We start from the raw sequence: 20,752 nt of genomic DNA, 5'->3' as shown, positions 1-20,752 counted from the left end.
CGCTATGGTATATACATAGGCATAGACACTATATTTTTACAAGAAATATTTCCCAAATGCTTTGCAGTTGTGACACATCAAATCCTTTAAATTCATCAGTTTTATTAGGAGAAAGATTTCCTTACTTTTCAGAATGCTGCCGGTCTGGGTAGACAATACTGACTTTGATGGACCAAGGGTCTAATTCATTATGAGGCAGCTTCATGTGTTCAATCCACTCGCCAACTGTAGGACTTAGGTCTGATTTCCAGTATCTTGCAAATGCTAGTCCAGCAACTGTCAACAGATGTGAAATTAAATTCCGTTTGTCTTTTGGAAAAACGGCTGTGTAGCTTAGTAGCATGACCTCAGCAGAAAAGGGGAAATCTATAACAAAGCTTTTTATTTTATTTTAGATAAGCTATAATAGAGGACCAATAGGTTTGTGCACTACAACATGTCCACCACATCTGCAGATAATCTGCATTTGGTAATTTATAGAGCAAAAATTTATCCTGCCTATTCCCATAGATTTTAGCTCATTCAAGTGGCAACGGGGTGCCATTAATATAACACTTTTATCGAATATTCAGTACGTTCCAGTTTCATTTCCTGGCATCTCCAGCAAACTGGAACACTCTGATCGACTACATTTTTTTTTAACCCACCCCAAGGTCATCCAGTGAGCTTCCTGGCCCAAGGGGGAATTTGAAACTGAGTCTACGCTGTCCCAAGTCGAACCAGTACTCTATACTGACTCTGCATGATAACACCTGCCTTCCTTGCAGGGCTGTTGTAATGATTATCGAGCAGTTATGAAGCACTTGGAGGGAATAATTGTGAATGTAAATATTTTTAAATTATTTTGTATATTATGGTTAGGGTTACCAATCTCCAGGTACTAGCTGGAGATCTCCTGCTATTATGGCTGATAGAGATCAGTTCCCCTGGAGAAAATGGCCACTTTGGCAATTGGACTCTGTGGCATTGAAGTCCCTTCCCTCCCCAAACCCCACCCTCCTTATTCTCCACCCCAAAAACCTCCAGGTATTTCCTAACCCGGAGCTGGCATTCTGGTGCATATATGAGGTATATGTTTATATAGCACATTATACCATTAGGCACAGCAGTGTGTTTCCAATAAGAGTATTTGGACATGTTTCGCCATCTGATTGTGCATCTATATATGTTAGTTGCGTGAGTGTCTGGGGTGGGGGGGGGGAGAAGAGGATACCATTTTCCTTGCTGAGCCACGCTAACCGGCTCAGATGCTGGCTGATGCTGTGCAGAATTTGGGGTGGTGTCTGAACATGCTCTGGCGCTGGTTCAAACCATGCAAGACACCGTGGGAAAAAGGAAGGAATCCCTTTGATTTCAGCACCTATTGTTCATGATGTCATGGCTGACCCCGCCCTCCTGTCTCCCCCCTTTTTTCCCTTCCCCACACCTCCCATTACGAGTCTGGACACGTTGGGGTGGGGAGGCAGCAGAAAGGGCAGAAGAGCAACCTTTGAGAAAGAGACTCGTCTGCATCTGGTCCGGGAGTCTTTTCTTTTTGCAAAGCTGTTTTCTGAGCAGTGCCTTCCCCTTCAGCCAAGTATGTGCTCCATTCCTATCTGCCACAGGCAATCCCTGTTTTTGGATCCCAGATGAGGGTTGCCATCCTCCAGGTACTAGCTAGAGATCTCCTGCTATTACAACTGATCTCTAGCCAATAGAGATCAGTTCAAAATATTGTTGAAGGCTTTCACGGTCAGAGTTCATTGGTTCTTGTAGGTTATCCGGGCTGGGTGACCGTGGTCTTGGTTTTTTCTTTCCTGACGTTTCGCCAGCAGCTGTGGCCGGCATCTTCAGAGGAGTAACACTGAAGGACAGTGTCAGAGACAGTGTCAGTGTGACTCCTCTGAAGATGCCTGCCACAGCTCCTGGCGAAACTTCAGGAAAGAAAATACCAAGACCACGGTCACACAGCCCGGATAACCTACAAGAACCAAAGAGATCAGTTCACTTGGCGGAAATGGCCACTTTGAAATTGGACTCTATGGCACTGAAGTCCTTCCCCTCCCCAAATCCTGCCCATTGGTGGTGAAGAGGAACTTGGCAATTCTATCCCAGATTTCTGTGAGGTAGCTATGTTAGCTCCTCGCGGCCCCAAAACCAGAGGAGCCTTGTACCAACCTGAAGCCCAACAGATTTATTGTGATGTAATCACAATGAAGTGGTTAAGAGTGGTGGACTCTAATCTGGCGAACTAGGTTTGATTCCCCGCTCCTTCACATGAGCAGCTGACTGTGGTGAACCAAGTTGGTTTCCTCATTCCTCCACATAAGGCCTGCTGGGTGACCTTGGGCTAGTCACACTTCTCTCTCTCAGACTTACCTACCTCACAAGGTGTCCGTTGTGGGGAGAGGAAGGGAAGGAGATTGTAAGCTGGTTTGATTCTCCTTAAAAGGTAGAGAAAGTCGGCATATAGAAAACCAACTCTTCTTCTTTTTCTTCTTTTTCTTCTTCTTCTTCGTCGTCGTCTTCGTCATCGTCTTCGTCGTCGTCTTAGTCTTCGTCGTCTTCTTCTTTCAAAGTGGCGCTCTAGCCCAGAAAAGCTTCTTTTCTGGCCCCTGTTCCTGGTACATCGCTGTCTGTCTTTTGTCCTGGTTTTTGCTTTCCGAGATGAATTGTGAAAATAGTGTGAGTAGATAGCGTGGCCCAAGGGTCTTGGGAAGCTAACCGTGCAATCCTGGGCTTCACGGAACTTAGAAGGTAGATCACGATGGGTAGCCGTTTCAGTCTGTCTGTAGCAGAAGCAAAGAGCAAGAGTCCAGTAGCACCTTAAAGACTAACAAAATTTCTGACAGGGTGTGAGCTTTCATGAGTCACAGCTGAAGAAGTGAGCTGTGACTCACAAAAGCTCGTACCCTGCCAGAAATTTTGTTAGTCTTTAAGGTGCTACTGGACTCTTGCTCTTTTCTACTGAATTTAAAAGGGTATAACTCTCCCTAGGATTATACTGCAAATCTCTGAGTGGGGAATGGATGTGATTGAGTGGTAACTTGTTGCATTCCAGTGTTTCCCCTGTTGTTCTTCTGTTGATTTTTTTCCCCTCCAGACTTCATTTGTGGCACTTAAAATGCAATCACAGCACCTGGCGGTTTGGTGTGAACATTCAAAAAGCTATTGAGGTTTTTCAGGGCTACTGTTCTTTTCTCTCATGGTTGACTGTGGCATTCCTGAATCAATTATTAATTATTGCTTCTGGTTTTGGGAAGGGGGAGAGAGTAAACGTACTGCTTTCCACTTTGCAGCCAAAGCTGTTCCTCATTCTAGGTTTTTTTAGTTGACTTTTTATTATTTTAATTTTGCAATCGTGCTATTATTGTATTATCAAATTAAAATAACGACCAATTGGGTTTATTGGAAATAGAATAGTAGTACTTAACCCTCCCCAAACAATAATTCCCAGTTGATGCACAAATTCCATAGCCAGCCATACAGAGAACAGGAAGTTACTAATTAGGCTATAAAACAAAGGGAGGGAATTACAGAGAGAAGCAGAACCTGGAGAGCCAGTGTGGTGTAGTGGTTAAGAGTGGTGGTTTGGAGTGGTAGACTCTAATCTGGAGAACCAGGTTTGATTCCCCACTCCTCCACATGAGTGGCAGACGCTAATCTGGTGAACCGGGTTGGTTTCCCCACTCCTACACATGAGGCCAACTGGGTGACCTTGGGCTAGTCACGGTTCTCTCAGCCTCACCTACCTCACAAGGTGTCTCTTTTGGGGAAGGGAAGGTGATTGTAAGCCGGTTTGATTCTCCCTTAAGTGGCAGAGAAAGTCAGCATATAAAAACCAACTCTTCTTCTTTTCTGAACGGGACTTACTTCCAAGTAAACATAGCAATAGGATCTTGCCTGTGGGGACGGGCACTGTTGGATTTTTATGAAGAATACAGTCCTATATTCAGTGCTGTGGAAACCTTAGACGTGATTCTTTTTGCAGCTTGTTGTGGGAAAGGAATGAGCGGTACGGCATCCACAAAAGTGAAACACAGGGACAGTGATTCACCAGAAACAGACCTCAGAAAATGGGATAATCCCTGGGAAATAGGGATAGTTGGCATGTGTGTTGAACCTGCAGGGGCCAAGGGGCGCAGGACTGCATGGAGGAAGGAGGTTTGGGGAGGTCAGAGGTCTTCGCGCAGTTGTTCCAGAACTGTTACCATTAGAGCAGCCAGGTTCCACAGCCTGGCAAAATAGCAGGTGCCCGCACCAGCAAGTTATCCGCCCTCTGGTTTCCGTCCTGACCTGACCTGCTCTCTTTCCAGGCAAAATGATGCTCTCCCTAGTGGGGTGAAAATAAAGGGGGAAACTCTGCTGTTCCAGAGACCACTCGGCTTAGACGACGGAGGGGTCTACATCTGCCGAGTGGCCAACAGTTTTGCCACCAAGGAGGCCCAGGCGACTATCAACATAAGAGGTATCGTTTGGGGAAGGGTTTATTTATAGGGTTGCCAGCTCCAGGTTGGGAAATACCCAGAGAATTTGGGGGATGGAGCCTGAGGAAGGCGGGGTTTGGGGAGGGGAGGGACTTCCATGCCATAGAGTCCAATTGCCAAAGCGGCCATTTTCTCCAGGTGAACTGATCTCTATCGACTGGAGATCAGTTGTAATAGCAGGAGATCTCCAGCTAGTACCTGGAGGTTGGCAATTCTATTTATTTATATCTGCAGGGGGTTGGACTAAATGACCTTTCAGGTCCCTTCCAGCTTTATGTTTTTCCCCACTTTAATTGTCTTTTCCTCTAGAATCAAAAGCTCCCTATGTTTTAGCATTTCTTCCAGCGTGGTGTAGTGGTTAAGAGTGGTGGTTTGGAGCGGTGGACACTAATCCGGAGAACCGGGCTTTATTCCCCATTCCTCCACATGAGCGGCGGATGCTAATCTGGTGGACTGGGTTGGTTTCCCCACTTTTACACGTGAAGCCTGCTGGGTGACCTTGGGCTAGTCTCAGCTCTCTTAGAGCTCTCTCATCCCCACCTACCTCACAGGGTGTCTGTTGTGTGGAGGGGAAGGGATGGTGATTGTAAGCCGGTTTGATTCTTCCTTAAGTGGTAGAGAAAGTTGGCATATAAAAACCAATTCTTCTGCTTCTGCTTCTGCTTCTTCTTTTGCTTCTGCTTCTTCTTATGTTTATGCTTCTTCTTATTCTTCTTATTCTTCTTCCATGCTGAATCTGTATGCGAATGGAGGAAGTGCTATAACTATTTATATAACTACCTCTTGCCAAAAGTGTTTTGAAGGCTCTTTCCAGGCCCATGTAGCAAAACCCAAGGTGGTCCTGGCGTCTTGTCGCTGCACCCAGCCAGCTTCTTCTTCCCTCTTTCCAACAGAGAACAAGGCCAAGCAAGTGAACGTTCTCTCCGTCTCCATGATAGGAGCGGGCGTCATCGCCTTCCTGCTCCTTGGGTTACTTGTCCTGGTGGTCGTCCTCATGAGCTGCTACCACCGAAGGAAAACCAAACGGATCACCGAGAAATAGTAAGCAATGGGAGTCGGGCGTGGGAAGGCAAGAGTCCTGGTCTTGTGCCCGTCCCACACACAACTAAAATCTCGTATATATTTATTGGTATGTCATCTCACTGTGGTGGGAAGGAGTGGGTCATAGTGGTACCTACTGGGTGAAGAGAATGGAACCTAGCAGGTTGGTGAAGGAGTCTTCCTAGGGGCTGTGCCTCATGGGTCACAGGGGGGAGCCTGTTGAAGGAAGTAGAGGATGACACAGGGCAGGGCAGGAAAGAACCTGGTTCCCAGCAGTGTAAACTGATAAGACTCTGGCCATTTATGTAGGGATGTTTCCTCGCAGTCCCCCCCCCCCCCGACTACTTCGAGGCTTTGCATTTTCTGTCAGGGGTCGCCTCGCTCTCCCCGTGTGTTTCTGCGTGTCCCCCCCGCATTTTCTGGATGCTGGATGCTGGCTAAACACAAATCCAGAAAACGCTGGCAAAACGCGTGGAAATGTAGGGGGAGAGTGAGGCAACCTCTGATGGTAAGAAATTGCATGCATAATCAAAGCAAAGCCCCAATGAAGGCAGCGGGGTGACTGCAAGGAAACAGCCATGCATAAATGGCCTCTGTGTATGTATGTTCATGTAGGTAATGAATCACAAAAGCTCTTGAGCCAATGCTTGCTCCCCTGAGAGTTTTTTCCCTCCTGGAGACCCTGAGAAGGAGAATAAACCTGAATTTTCAGGTCAAGCCCTAAGATCAGGATACCACCGCTAGCCAACGTCCGGTATAAATGGTTCGGTGCCACTCAAAGTGTTCCCACTAAGCATGGGAGGAAAGTCTTATAGTTTTTCCCCTCCTTGTCCTTGGCAGTGAAGAGGAGCTGACTTTAACGCGGGAAAATTCGATCCGGCGGCTCCATTCAAGCCACAGCACTGACACGCGAAACCAGGTGAGGACCCGAGTAGGATTGCCTACTCCGGGTAGGGAAATACCTGAATGTTTAGGGATGGTGCCTGGGGAGGGTGGGGTTTGGGGCGACTGCAGCGGGGTACAGTGCCATAGAGTCTGCCCTCTCTGTGGAACTCCCTGCCCCAGGATGTGGCAACGGCTGCCAACCTGGAAGGCTTTAAGACTGGAATGGAAATGTTCGTGGAGGAGAGGCCTATCTATGGCTCCTAGTCAAAATGAACACTAGTCAATACCTATTCTCTCTAGGATCAGAGGAGCATGCCTATTATGTTAGGTGCTGTGGAACATGGGCAGGACAATGCTGCTGCAGTCGTCTTGTTTGGGGGCTTCCTAGAGGCCTCTGGTTGGCTGCTGTGTGAACAGACTGCTGGACTTGATGGGCCTTGGTCTGATCCAGCGTGGTTTTTCTTATGTTCTTATGTTCTCTGAAGCGGCCATTTTCTCTGGGGGCTGTAGTCTGTAGATCAGTTGTAATTTGGGGAGATCTCTAGCTCCCACCTTGGTGTTGGCAACAGACTGAGGGGGGTAGGAAGGAAGGGGAGAAGTGAATTTTACATTGGGGAGATAAAGGCAAGAGGGAGGTGTTGCTTCTGCCTAGCAGATTAAGAATGTAAGGACTGCCTTCCTGTCAGACCCAGAGTTCTGTTCTCATTAATCTCTCTGAGTGAAGTATCCTAGTGTTTGCCTCCAACATCTAGAACTTGGAGGTAAACTGCCTCTGAACATGGAAGTTCCATTGGCCCATCATAGCTCATATCTATCAATAGGTCACATCTCCACAACTGTGTTTGCTTCTCCTGCCTACCCCCTTCATGAGTTATGGCACTCCTGTAGCACCCCCTGGAGGGAGGAAGTGGAAAAACAGGAATGAACAAGTCACATTCTCTGACTGTAGAGACCAACCCTGATGCCAGACAGATGTGTGTCGGGTCTAGCTTGGGTTTCTCTGGCTTCCAGAGTTTGAGAACCCTGGAGCTTTTGAAAGAAGGGCTGAATAAATATCTGCAGAAGGGGTCCATAGCTTAGTGACAAAACACCTGTTTTGTACTCAGAAGGTCTCAGGTTCAGTTCTTGGCCTCTCCAGTTGTGTACGGACAGGGTTGCCAGGTCCCTCCTGGCAACCAGTGGGAGCTTTTGGGAGGTAGGTACAGGGGCGGTGATCTGCGCCCCCGCACAATGAGGTCACTTCCGGCGCTATGCGGAAGCAGCGGCATTGCACTGGGGGGACGCTCTAGCACTTGCCTCAAAACTTTATGGTTTCCACAGGATCCGCATTGTGCCAGAAGTGGCATCATCGTACGGGGACCCAGATTGCTCCCCACCCTTTCCGCCGGCCTGCTTCCACTCACCAACCAGCTGAGTGTCGGTGGGCAACGGCAGGAATTGGCGGGCAATTGCCCGCCATTAGCAGACACCTGGGAACCCTATGTACATACGTAAGTGCCATCAAGTTGCAACCGACTTATGGCGACCTCACCGAGAGACTTTCAAGGCAGGTGAGAAGCAGAAGTGGTTCGCCATTGCCTTCCTCTGCAGAGTGGTCTCCCATCCAAGTACGGACCCCTGCTAAGATTCCAAGATCTGACGAGACTGGGCTATGTCATGCCACCTTCCCTGGCCTCCTCTCTACTTAAAGGATCTCAGATATCAGGTTCTAGGAAAGATCTCTCTCTGACTGAGATCATAGAGATGTGGCTGCCAGTCAGTGTAAACAATCCTGGGCTAGATGTCAGTATTGTGTACTCAGACCGGCAGCAGCTCTCCAGGGTCTCAGGCAGGGGTCTTTCACATCACCTACTTGCCTAATCCCTTTAACTGGAGATGTTGGGGATTGAACCTGGGGCCTTCTGCATATCAAGCAGATGCTCTACCACTGAGCCACAGCTCAGGTCTTAGAGAGCTGTTGCCTGTCCGCACAGAGGCCCCTGGGTGAGATGGACCAGTGGTCTGATTCATTATAATCATTTGTCGTTAGTTGGCGGACATAATCACATGCCATTAAGTCACATCTTGTATCTCTATGGAGGCATGGGGCGAACTTTGCAAAGATACATTGCAAAGATCACACTAAAGATTCTGAACACAGCCACTTTTCCAATGCATTTCAATGGAGGAGGATGGGGCGACCCCTTCCAGACCCCATAACTCCGGACCCCCTGGCCAAATCTTCACCAAACCTGGGGGTTCTTGCAAGGAGCATCCCTTCTAGCTACCCTGAAAATTTGGGACCTCTACCTGCAAAAATGCCCCCGCAGGAGCTGCGGAAAGACATTCCTGATAATGCTGAATTTTCGGGAATGGCAAATTCGACTTTGCCAACCTCCTGGATTTTGCTGATTTGGCAAACCCGAACCAGAAATTTACCGAAATGGCATTTATTCAGTATTTTTTCAGTTCAGTTTTTACCGAATCAACAGCCCTAGTCTCCAGTTAACGGATCTCTAGTAGCAGGGGCTGGGAAAGACCTGTAGTGAGAATTTGGAGAGCCACTGCCAATCAGAAGAGATGTTACCGAGCTACGTTGCCTGACTCAGAAGAAAGCAATATGTTCCCTTACAAGCATTCTGCATGCTGCAGGAAAATGAACTGATTTTGGTTTCTTGTTATTGTCTCTTTCTGCCACCACCCTTTTCTGTTGTTTAGATGGAAGAAAATCTTCCCCTGCGGTCAGAGAGCCGGCAGGGCAGCTTTCGTGGGGATAGCTTGTGTCGAGAGAGCCTGCGGGGGGACAGCTTGTGCCGGGACAGCTTATGCCGGGACAGTCGGCAAGGCAGCTTCCGGGCAGAAAGTATGCGGGAAACCAGCCTCTGCTCAATCATGGTGAGTGGGGGATGCCATGATGGGTCGGTCTGGGCAGGGAAGGGGCCCTTTTGGCTGGGACAGGGCTGTATCAAGGGTCAGAGGGAATGTTGGATATCCCAAGGCCCTTCCCTGAAATTCCAGTTTACCATATAAGCAAATAAGTATTATATGAATATACAAGTATTATATGAATGACTATGGTAGGGTTGCCAGGTCCCTCTTGGCCACCGGTGGGAGGTTTTTGGGGCTGAGCCTGAGGAGGGTGGGGTTTGGGGAGGGGAGGGACTTAAAATATCATAGAGTCCAATTGCCAAAGTGGCAATTTTCTCCAGGTGATCTGATCTCTATTGGCTGGAGATCAGTTGTAATAGCAGGAGATCTCCAACTGTTACCTGGACATTGGCGACACTAGACCATGGGACAGTCACTTTCTTTCATCCTAACCTACCTCAGAGGGTTGTTGCAATTACCAAATGGAGAAGGGGAGGCTGAAGTTGTAAGTTGTTTTGGGTCCTCACTGAGGAGAAAAATGGGATATAAATATCTAAATAAATAAATCAAAACCCACTGCTGCCTTTGATTGACACTAAAAGAAGGCAGTGTGGTATAGTGGTGAAGTATCGGACTGGTGGGTTTGAATCCCCACTCGTGCCATGGAAGCTCACTGGATGACCTTGAGCCAGTCACACTTTTTCAGCCTAACCTCACAGGGTTGTTGTGAGGATAAAATGGAGAGGGAACCAATGTGAGCTGCTTTGGGTCCCCATTGGAGCACCTGTTTTGTGAGTGTACCTTACACAATAAAATTCGTAGCAAAACTATCAGACTGTTGCTGGAAAAGTTTCCTGGAAGAGCTAACAAAATCAAACTTGAATTTCTTCTGTCATATAAGAACCACCAAACGACATGATTGGTTGTCCAGTTTTGCACCCAGGTCCGTAATCACAGAAAAATTGAACAGGGCCTTTAATCCTGAAGAGTGGCAGAGATTTTAGTTCCTGAAATGACTTTATCTCTAATATTTGCCCAGGAAAATGTCGAAGTGTTAAATTGCTGACAGATATGTGTAGTTTTAGCTGGTATCTATTAGGACTATCCTGTGTTTATCAAGATCATTTGTATATAAATTTTATTCTTTTTGTAATTAATGTTTCCTTTATATAACTACTGGTCGTGGACTGTAGTAAAGAACTGAACTGAGTCCCCACTGGGGTGAAAGGCAGGGTATAAATGAATTAAATAAATAAATCAAAATTAAATAACAACTCAACAGGGCCCTCATTTTAATGTTAGAACTTGAATTAATATTTAATAATGTTTGCATATTTGGCTAGATCATGCTCTATTGTAGGTTTAGGTTCTGCCTGATCTATACTGATTCTCTCCCAGCCAGGTTCTCCTTATCACAAATTTCCTGACAGTAGGGTAGCTTTCTAGTCTAGCTATACAGAATCCCCACCAATATAGTTGGCCCTTTCAGAAATCCTTCCCGTCTCTTTCAAAATTGCTGGTAATGGTAGGATATAGACATCTGCTGGAAGTAAATGGTATAACAAACAACCACATGTTTTGCTATGGGGCCCATACATGAGGCTCTAAGTTTCCCTTTTTTTAACTTCTGGCATTGTTATCCTACCTTTCCTCCAAGGAGCTTGGAGCAGCATACACAGATCTCTCCGTCGTCCCCTTTATCCTCACAACAAGTCTGTGAGTAGAAAATAGCAGTAGAAATAGCAGTAGCAGTAGAAAATAGCAAGAGTGCAGTAGCACCTTAAGGACTAACATTTCTGGCAGGGCATAAGCTTTTGCGAGTCACAGCTAGGGTTGCCAGGTCACTCTTTGCCACTGGTGGGAGGGTCCCAAAGCAGCCATTTTTTCCAGGTGAACTGATCTCTATCGGCTGGAGATCAACTGTAATAGCAGGAGATCTCCAGCTACTACCTGGAGGTTGGCAACCCTAACTGCTTACAAAGCAACCAGGTTCACGCTATGTCTTTCCCTGCTCAGGGTGAGGAAGAGGGAGGACGCAGCTACTCCACCTTGTCAACCGTGCGGGAAATCGAGACTCAGACAGAGATGCCACCGCCGCCACCTACCCCTATCCAGGAGAACGGGATGGAGAAGGAGAAGGAGAAAGAGGAGGAGGAAGAGCGGGACGGTGAAAATAACATCAAGCAGGCCATGACTCACTTTGTCCAAGAGAACGGCACCCTCAGAGCCAAACCCACCACCAACGGCATTTACATCAACGGCCGGGGACACTTGGTGTGACGCTTGTCCTTGCTGAGGAATTCCGGGACCTGGCAACGCACTGAACCCTCCCATTGCGACTTGCCTCCTATTGCCTGCTGGGGGTCTCCCCTTGGCAAGGGAGCAAGGAGTCCTTAAGACTGAGGAAAATCTTCTTCTGAGCCACTCGCCAGCTTGCCTGCAACACCAAGACTCTGCAGTTTCTTCATAGGCCTAAACACCCTTCCTTCTCCCTCCCCCCCTCCCCGGACTCCCTCTCCAAAGCCCTTGCTTGCAGTGCGCGATGGCCGACCGAAACCGCTGCCGGGTTTTTACTGACTCCCGTGGAACAATTACAGTGCCTGGTTGCTGTCTGAAAAGAAATCCGAACTTTCAAGATGAGTGATTCTAAGCAGGCCGCCAGGCAGGGGTGCCCCACTTGGTTATGTTGCAAGGTAGTTTTTTTCTGGGCTCAGGGATGGGAATCGTGAAACTTTGGTGTCTGTTTTTTTTTTTTTAATTATTATGGTTATTATTAGGTAACTTTCATAGCTCTCCACAGTTACGGACAACAGCTACGAAGCGAGAAGGCAATTTTTAAAAAAGAAAAAAAAACTTTAAAGGAAAAAGAGACCTGATTTAGGGTGTTTTAAGAACACAGAAATCATGGGTGTAAGTCACCGTTGCTCCCTCTGAGCTACAAATCAACTGCTCGAGGAGGGGGAGGCTTCAATATGGCTTGATTTTGTAGTGTGGGAGATCACTGTGGGCAGGATCCCTGACTCCCGCGGTTCAGTGCCCTTCCTGTCCTTGTCACGATTCCTACCTGGATGATGCCGTGATGGCGTCTTTTGCCTGCTTGATGAAAAAACGAAGCATGCCCGATCGTTTAGATGGCCAAAGTCCCAGCAGCTATGCCCCCCGGCTGGTAAATAAAAGTCCCGATTGGCCCATGTCATAGAAGTGACACAGGTAAATTTATGATGGAGAGGGCAGATTTGTGCCATCATCTCAAACCAAACAACAGAAGTTCAGATTCACTGGCAGGTGTGTTTGTTTGGTTTTTTTGCCATGTAAATTAAAGCCATCGGCTGTATCAAATTAATTCTAACGATCAAGTTAAAAATACAGTAGGGAGGGAGTGCTGATAATATAGAGGATGGGGAAACCACCTAGACAGATTTTTTTCCTGCATGAATTTCCAGGGCCAGATGACAGAAATGAATTCCAACACATTGTGTTAAAAGATGGGATGCTGAAGGAAAAGAGAGATTGTCGCATCTCTGCCCTTGATATGACACATACAGAATGTCGGAGGTTTTTTGTGCCGTGTTTGTTTCATCTCTCTGTCCCAAGGAGATTGATTTTAGACCTGGTTCACAAATACAGGGAATCTCGGTTGTGACACACTTTTTAGATTATAGCTGAACTTAGGAAAGGACTGCTTTGAGAAGCTTTTGTGGTGTTTACGCTGACGTGGGATGTAGCACAATGTTTTTGTGGTGCTCGATCTGCGATGGCTAATTTGCTGGCGCAAATACTCCCTTGAAGCTGCTACGGCAGGAACTGCTTGTATAGACACCTGCCCCAAAGGAAAGGGTGTGGCGAGTCTGTAGCTCAGAATACACATTTTGCATGCAGAAGGCATCAGATCCTCCAGTTAAAGGTCTCCAGAGCATCACGGCCAAGAATGGATCTGCCAATCAGACTAGACACTGAATTAGGTGGACCAAAGGTATGAGGTTACAGGCATAGGTTTCTGGGAAGGGGCCATAGGGTTAGAGCACCGGCTTTGCATGGACAAGGTTGAGTCCCTGGTATCTGGAGATAAAGGATATCAAGTCACAGGTGCTTATGAAAAACTTTTCTCTGCCTTGAAATCTGGAGAACTGCTGTCTATCAGAGAGAACAACCCTGGGCCAGATGAACCAGTGGTTCGACTAGTAATGTAGCAGCTTCATAAGTGTGTGGGGTGACTGTGGGAACACAGTGCTTGCTTTTAAAGAAGAGTGTTGCCCACACATGCACATGTGTTGTCTGATGTCCCGTCGTCCCTCAGTGACTCAAGCCGGATGTGTGAAGGGCCACCATTGAAAATGTATGATATACGTAGGGATGCCTGACTTGGATGGCCCAGGCTAGCCTGATCTTGTAAAGCTAAGCAGGGTTGGCCCTGCTTGGTGTTTGGATGGGAGACCACTGAGGAAGTCGAGGGCGGCAGCGCAGAGGCAGGCAATGGCAAACCGCCTCTGAACATCTCTTGCCTTGAAAACCCTACGGGGTCACCATAAGTTGGCTGCAACTTGATGGCCAAAAAATAAAAAAAAAGCAGGGATATGAAGTCTGGTTTGTGATCGCTCATCCGCATATGCAGATTGTCACTTGATAATTGACTCATGTAATTGACAGCTGATGTTGTGTAATGGGTAAAGCGAGTCAGGGAGCCCTTGATTTGGATCTCGCCTCTGCAGTGAACTACCTGGGTGGTCTGAGGCAAGCCTTTCTCTTTCTCTCAGGCTCGGCAGTAGTATGGGGATAATAATACTGGCCTACCTTACAGGGTTGTTGTAAGGGTTACAAGATAATGTATGCGAAATGATGAAATGTATGTTCGGACTGCCTGTTAGTCCTTCTCAATCAAGCTGACCCCCACCACACACACACATCTCACAATTCATTGTTACCACTCCCACTCAGAAATATATCCCACTTCTACATTCAAAATGTTCTTTCAAAAAATGGGGAAACTTTGAGAGTTGAAATAGCACCAGATCGGCAAGGCTTTGCGCTTGATGCAGTCCTTTTTTTCTGCTTGTAAACGAGGCAATAATAGCTGGTGTTTTCAAGCACAACCCCAGGCACTTATCAATCAGACTGTGTGGGCGAGTTCAAAAATTCAGCCATTTTTACAGCTTCATCAACAAAAAGCATTTCCAGGTGACTGGGGGAAGAGCTCTGTCAAAAGTTTGTAGCAGGGGGTCGAAGGGTACGCTCACACAGTTAAAGGCTTGTTCCAAATGGTTCCCCCAGCCTCGGTTCCCATGAAACCCTGGGACTTCCACCAACAGAGAGGCTGGTGTGAGCTCCGTTAACATGATGGTGTGGGTCCTCCCATGACGATGCTCAAGATGGCCACTGGTTGTACCACCAAAGGTTTCTCCCTGTCTTCTGTTCACGGTGTCCAGGGATGGACCTGTTCTGGAACAACGTGAGAGCTGGGAGCTCCTCCACCAAGTCCATCTCTGTGGTGTTCTCTATGAAAGCTCTTCTCACACTCCTTTGGGGCCTGCAAGTGTTAGCAATGTGTGTGTGTGTTTTTTTTTAAAAAATGTGTAACATTTGTCACTATGCTATGTTTTATTTGTGTATTATTTGCAGCTATTCTTGGTATCCTGAAGGGCAGCTCTTACTTGAAAAGTCAATGAAAGCTGGTGGGGTTGCCAGGTCTCCTCAGAAGGAGCTTGGTGGCACTTATGTGGGGCAGAGGATGGCACCTGGCCGATCAAGGGAAGAGCCTGGCTGTGCTTGGGGAATGAACATAGGGCTGAGTGAACAGCAAAAGCAATCATGCCAAGCAGAAATTAGCCTGCCCCCTTATTCTGAGCCTGGAGATTTCACTCCCCATGAGAAGGTTAAAACCCTGAAACTTCAGCGTCTTGAGGCCTAGCAATCCTACAACCTGGGGAAGGGGGTGGGAGTTTTCTTCAAGAATGCAAAACTGGCCTAGATGTGGCCATCTTGATATGATAGCTTGTCAGTCGTGAAGGAAGGGAGTCCTATGGAGACACATGACCCAAAGCAGAATTTTTAAATCTTCGCCATCCACACACTGCAACCGAGGAACCTCCATGTCCTTAAAAGGGTATAACTGGGCATCTAGTTTATCACTAGAAGGACAGAGGACAGCCCAAAACATTCCTGTTACAGTTTCTTCATAAAAACATGTGAGCACTTATTTACAGCAAATTTATTGATCCATAGCTCATCCACTTCTGAAGTCTCTGGGTGGGCCAACTCTAGAGTTAGGGCCAGAGTCTGGCATGGTGTGGCTTGGAGAGGGACCTTAGCAGGATACAATGCCATAGAGTCCACCCTCCAAAGCAGCCACTTTCTTAGGGTTGCCAAACTCCAGGTACTAGCTGGAGATCTCCCGCTGTTACAACTGATCTCCAACTGATAGAGATCAGTTCACCTGGAGAAATTGGCTGCTTTGACAATTGGGCTCTATAGCATTGAAGTCCCTCCCCAAACCCCGCCTTCCTCAGGCTGCGCCCCACGTTCCAGGAGCTCTGCAGACCCTACCAGAAGGTTGGCAACCCTACTCATCCTTCTTAAATGCAGTTTCCCCAAAATTGTGGGCAGAAGATTGAATTTGAGCCAGAAGCTGACTGTGGAATGGATTTCCTTCTAAAATGAGTGTATTATCATTGAATGAACTTTACCAAAAACTAAAGAACAAAATTAAGTGGCTTAGAAATGCTGCGATGAGATGCCTCCATCTTTTGCTGTCTCCAGAATTATGTAATGCAGTCTGTGCCTCGGTTCCCCTTTTAATTTTTTATCTTGTGTAGAATTTTATATCTACCTATCTACCTGCCTGCCTGCCTAATCTGTTTAAATTTATTCATCTGATTTTGTTTTTAAATCTCTTTCTCATTTAAAAAAATTATGTATTTCCTCCCTCCACTGTCAGTCCAAGGTAGCAAACTCCAATAATATTGAAAATGAAATAAACCAGCTGATAAAAATAACAGCAGCAACTGAAGAAACTGCAACTTCATAAAACTAAATAATGCAAATACAGATCATCCAAATTTCACGATAGCGATAAAAGATCATTTCAAGAACAACTGATAAAATTAGTCTTACCATCCCCCCCTCCCCGGTAGGGGCAGGGTATCCAGTTTAACCACCCCAAAAAATCTTGGGAGTTGTAGTTTGGTGAGGATCTTGAGAATTTTCTGCTACAGATACTTAGCGTGCGCGCACAGGCACATACCATTAATACCAAGTACAGTTCCATGAGAAGACCGAAAGACTATTATTTATAGGCGTTTATCTTTGTGAGGAAGACGTAACTTAGTTGTTTTGTAATCGATGCAACAATTAAAGATTTCCATGCCAGCAGCCTCATTTGGTCCAGTTATTAAGTATCATTTTAATGATTTAAATTCCTATCTTGTTTAACCTTCATAGCAATCAAGGTGGCATTTAGCCAACTAATCAGAGTAATTACCTGATTACGATCTTTTTGATCAATCAAAAAGTTGCCCCTGGTTAATGTTTTTAAAATTATTTTTGCCACAACAGGCTCCATCTTAGAAGAGGCATGCTCCTTCTCTTACACATAGGAAAGAATGCTTATTCTAAACAGTATTGTCCCTTCTCTCAGGCCTAGACTACTACACAATAAAATAACTTGCCACATTCCTAACTGGTCTTGCAAGACTGCTCTTTACAAGTTTTGATTGTTGCAAATGATGTGTTTCGTGGGGAAAGGATTTTTAAAACCCTATCCCATCACAATCTGTTTCTCCTCTTTCCTTCTCTTGGAGCTTCAAAGGTTCCACTCCCATGAGTGATTGCTTTACCTATCTAAAGGAAGTTGTAGAAACCATTATTTTGAAGGAGCACTATAGACACACAGATAGCTAGAAAGTCTACAGTCTTTAAGATGTTTTGGAACATAGATACTAAAAGCCTCTTTCCCAGGATCACAATGCAAACATTTGAATTGCCACAGACTAAAAAGATCACATAAAATCATCATGGAATTCTTCAGGTGGCAAACTAACAACACACCAAATATAACACGTTTAAACAGAAACCTCCCCGTGCCAACTGCATCATGTAAACTAGACTTCACACAAAAGATGGAATGCCACTGTTATAAAAAGCACCAACTCTCATGCAGAAAGGGACAGCTCTTTTAAGACGTTGTCTGGTATGACGTGCCTGCATCATCTACAAACAAAGAAAGTTTTCTTATTTAATCTAAATTATAATTTTACTCCTGTACAAGCTTATCTATGTTTAATTGATTGAGGATGCCGTCCTAAGCAATAGAGAGCAAGTCTCATTGAACTCAATTATTTTTACTTCTGAGTAAACATGCTCAGGCGTACACTGTAAGGCTGAGATCCTACATACACTTACCTGTGAGTGAGCCCTTTTGAATAAAGATGCCTAAAATTGCATTCCAGAACACTTAAGAAGCATTGATTTCTGTAATGAGATGGCGGCGATAATTACAACACAGTGAGACGCAACTAGATAACCACAGTGAGACGCAACTAGATAACCACAACACAGTGAGACGCCAGACGCAACAAGATCTACTGGACTTAGGGCAATATCATACAAGCCAAATAATGCACTTTCAATCCACGTTCAGTGCACTTTAATGATCGTTTGCAAGTGGATTCTGCCAGTTCACACAGTAAAATCCAGCTTCAAAGTGCATTGAAAGTGGACTGAAAACGCATTATTCAGCATGTGTGAAAGTGCCCTTAGAAGGAATGCAGGCGCCCCAAAGACTTTGTTGTGATTTCTTCTCCTCCAGACATCAGGGCCATTCCCACTCTTCCCAAGGGTGCATTTCTTCTGCTTACATCAAGACGGAGGGGCTTTGGAAGTGAACGTCTTCTAGCTCATCTGTGCTTTTAACTGTATTATCATGGTTTGTTATTGTCTTTTTTTTTGTATTCCAAGACGTTTGTAAACAGTTGGTGTAGACGGCTCCTGGACCCCTCCCACCCAGGTCCTTGTACGGTCTGTAAATGTCCATGTACATAGAATTCCTACCCATGTGTTTGTCCATGCTTATGTGTTTGTGTCCTGTTAACGTGTCTTTCTGTGTATAGGAAGGGACTGGGGGAGCCTCGTCTGGTGTTACCTGCACTGCTGGTTTTTGTAAATAAATTGCACCTTTGGCACCCCAAGACTTTGTTTTTGGATGGATTTGTAAGTCTCCTTAATGAATTCTTTCCATGCCTTAAGTCTAGATAGTAATTTTACAAATTCTGGATTGCTTTGTGGCTTTCCCACTTTCCCAAACGAATGGAGAGTCCCAGGGACAGCTCAAACAGGGTCAGCTTTCCTTGGAAACATATTCTCGTCTAAATGTTTCTCTGGATTTTGGAATTATGTGCTTTTGTTTCCATTGTGGAGCTGATGAATTAGGAATCCCTCATTGTTCCTTTTTAAAATTTCTGGGTTTGGTACAGAGCACCACACATATGTAGTTGGTCTCATCTGTCTGTTCATTTGCATATTTCTCCCACGTTGTGTCTCCATGTTCAATGATAAAACCCTGCAAAGAAGCAATTTTGATCCAACTGTACATATAGTTATATCAAAAAATTTCTGTCCTGTGGTATGTTCACTGTTGTACATGTGATGGGCAAAACAACCACAATCTTCTTGAGCTTAAAACAAGATTTTATGGACAAACGCATCACTTAGGAATTACCAGCAGAAATCCCCCCCAAACCCAATTGCTGCATAAAAAAGCATTTTAAGAAAACAAAACAAAACAAAAAACCGAGCAATCTGAAAGAAGTGGGGGAATCCAAGCCTTGGTTTTTACAGGCCTTTCTTCTGCTCAGAAAGAGCTTCCAGGAAGCAGGAAGCATTTGAATTCCCACCTCTTTACCCTCTGCTTTGCAATTGGCAATTGTCCCACACTTTGCCTTATGCATGGGGATTTCACCTGGATTGAGCTCAGGGGAGAAGGAAGAATTGGATTAACAGAGGAACGGGAAGTCCTGGGAGGGCTGGCAGTGAGGTCATCCCTAATGGACAGAAAACTCATGCATACTCCAAGGAACAACCAAGACAGACCGGGGGAAACGTGAGTGAAAGTACCCATGCATAAACGACCCTAGAGACAAGGGAGTTGAATCCTGAAGACTAATAATGCTAGCAACCCACACTAATACTGTTTTAACATGGCATTCCCAAAGGGCAGAACTATGGAAAATAAAAACACAGGGAAAGATATTATGAAAGGGACTGTTGCTAGGAAATAGGAACAGCTGGAGTGTAGAACTCATGACCATATTTTGTTCAGACAGACAAAACCAAGAAAATTGAAAGCATTAAAAAAGAATGATTTATATCATGTGACTTAGCCCTAAATCCATACGAAATGTGTGTGTATTTGTGTGTGCACGCATGTAAGAGAGAGAGAGAGAGAGGAACAAAGGGATGTGTGCGCAAGACTTCACTTGCTCTTTGTGGTTTCAAAGATGCTCAGTACGGGAAGTTGGGTTTGGAGGCTGCTGAACTCACTTCCTGTTGGGCTCTGACTGAGAACAGAAGTGTAACGATTTCTTTTTCGCTTGAGGCCTTGGGGCCTCATAACTTTTCACTCACCAACTGACACTTCCATCGCAGCAACGCTGGTCAAGGGTCTCCCCGAAAGAACCTGGAAACACCGGAGCTGTTCCACTCATCCGTTGACCAGCCAACTCATCTCAAAGCCAACCCCAATGAGGATCTTGACTATGAAGAGTTAAGGCCACAGAGACTAGCCATGGATTTAAGGAAGCCAAAAGTCTCCGCAACTGGCCTGGGTTGCATGTTTTGAAGGAGTCGTGGGCTGTCAGCGCCACAACTGAAAATCTATCTCTGAGGCCCAATGAACCCAAAGAAGCCTCAGGGGCAGAAGGAGCAAGGCCTTGAGTGTTGAGAAGTTGTTACGGCACCACCCTGGCATCTGCACACATGTCGCTGGCCATGAAAGCTCGGCAGAAAGTGAGGAGGAAGGCAGCGCCTAAAGACCGGGTCTTTGGGTGTGACCTGGTGGAGCATCTCCAATTATCTGGTCAGGATGGTAAGTGATTTCCTCTCTCGGGCTCAACCTTTCTTCTCTCAGCCTCAAACATTCATTACCCCCACACAGGAAATGCTACAAGAAGGGCCTCCATCGAACTAACGTTGCTTGTGGTGCTGTGTGGGACTTATTTTGTAGGCTTTGCTTAGACCCCTGGAGGGCCTCCATCACCTCCCTTGTGGACTACAGTGTTTATTGCAAAGCTACTAGCACCTTTAAGAGAAGGTGAGAATGTCTTGTTGGTGGATGAAGTTCTTGAAGACTCCAAATGAATCTAGTTATTACCACCAAATGATTATGGATAGCTCTTTATTGCGGGCATCTTTCTTCTAGCCCAATAGCAAGTACCAAAAGCCAGCATCAAGGGGCAGAGACGGTACCATTAGAGGTAACATAGATCTGCTTAGACATGGTAGGATGAATGCCAGGATACAGGAAA

At 46.0% G+C, this 20,752-nt stretch overlaps 2 protein-coding genes across 2 annotated transcripts in view; both read left to right on the top strand.

Moving 5' to 3' along the window:
- NECTIN4 (nectin cell adhesion molecule 4) overlaps window positions 1-11,560 on the top strand; it is a 42,484-nt gene extending 30,924 nt beyond the window's left edge. Inside the window, exons 5-9 of the mRNA XM_056853450.1 lie at window positions 4,296-4,447; window positions 5,360-5,507; window positions 6,348-6,426; window positions 9,090-9,266; window positions 11,256-11,560. Coding sequence (XP_056709428.1) covers window positions 4,296-4,447; window positions 5,360-5,507; window positions 6,348-6,426; window positions 9,090-9,266; window positions 11,256-11,519 — 820 coding nt within the window. The 3' untranslated portion in view covers window positions 11,520-11,560. The remainder of the gene's footprint in view (window positions 1-4,295; window positions 4,448-5,359; window positions 5,508-6,347; window positions 6,427-9,089; window positions 9,267-11,255) is intronic.
- An 8,644-nt stretch (window positions 11,561-20,204) lies between these two features.
- Window positions 20,205-20,752, top strand: part of ARHGAP30 (Rho GTPase activating protein 30) — a 35,708-nt gene continuing 35,160 nt past the window's right edge. The window contains exon 1 of the mRNA XM_056853449.1: window positions 20,205-20,313. Within this exon, the coding sequence (XP_056709427.1) occupies window positions 20,205-20,313 (109 nt within the window). The remainder of the gene's footprint in view (window positions 20,314-20,752) is intronic.

The sequence above is a fragment of the Euleptes europaea genome, chromosome 7 (assembly GCF_029931775.1).
Source record: "Euleptes europaea isolate rEulEur1 chromosome 7, rEulEur1.hap1, whole genome shotgun sequence".
Classification (NCBI taxonomy): domain Eukaryota; kingdom Metazoa; phylum Chordata; class Lepidosauria; order Squamata; family Sphaerodactylidae; genus Euleptes; species Euleptes europaea.
This window is presented reverse-complemented; position numbering and strand designations above follow the sequence as displayed.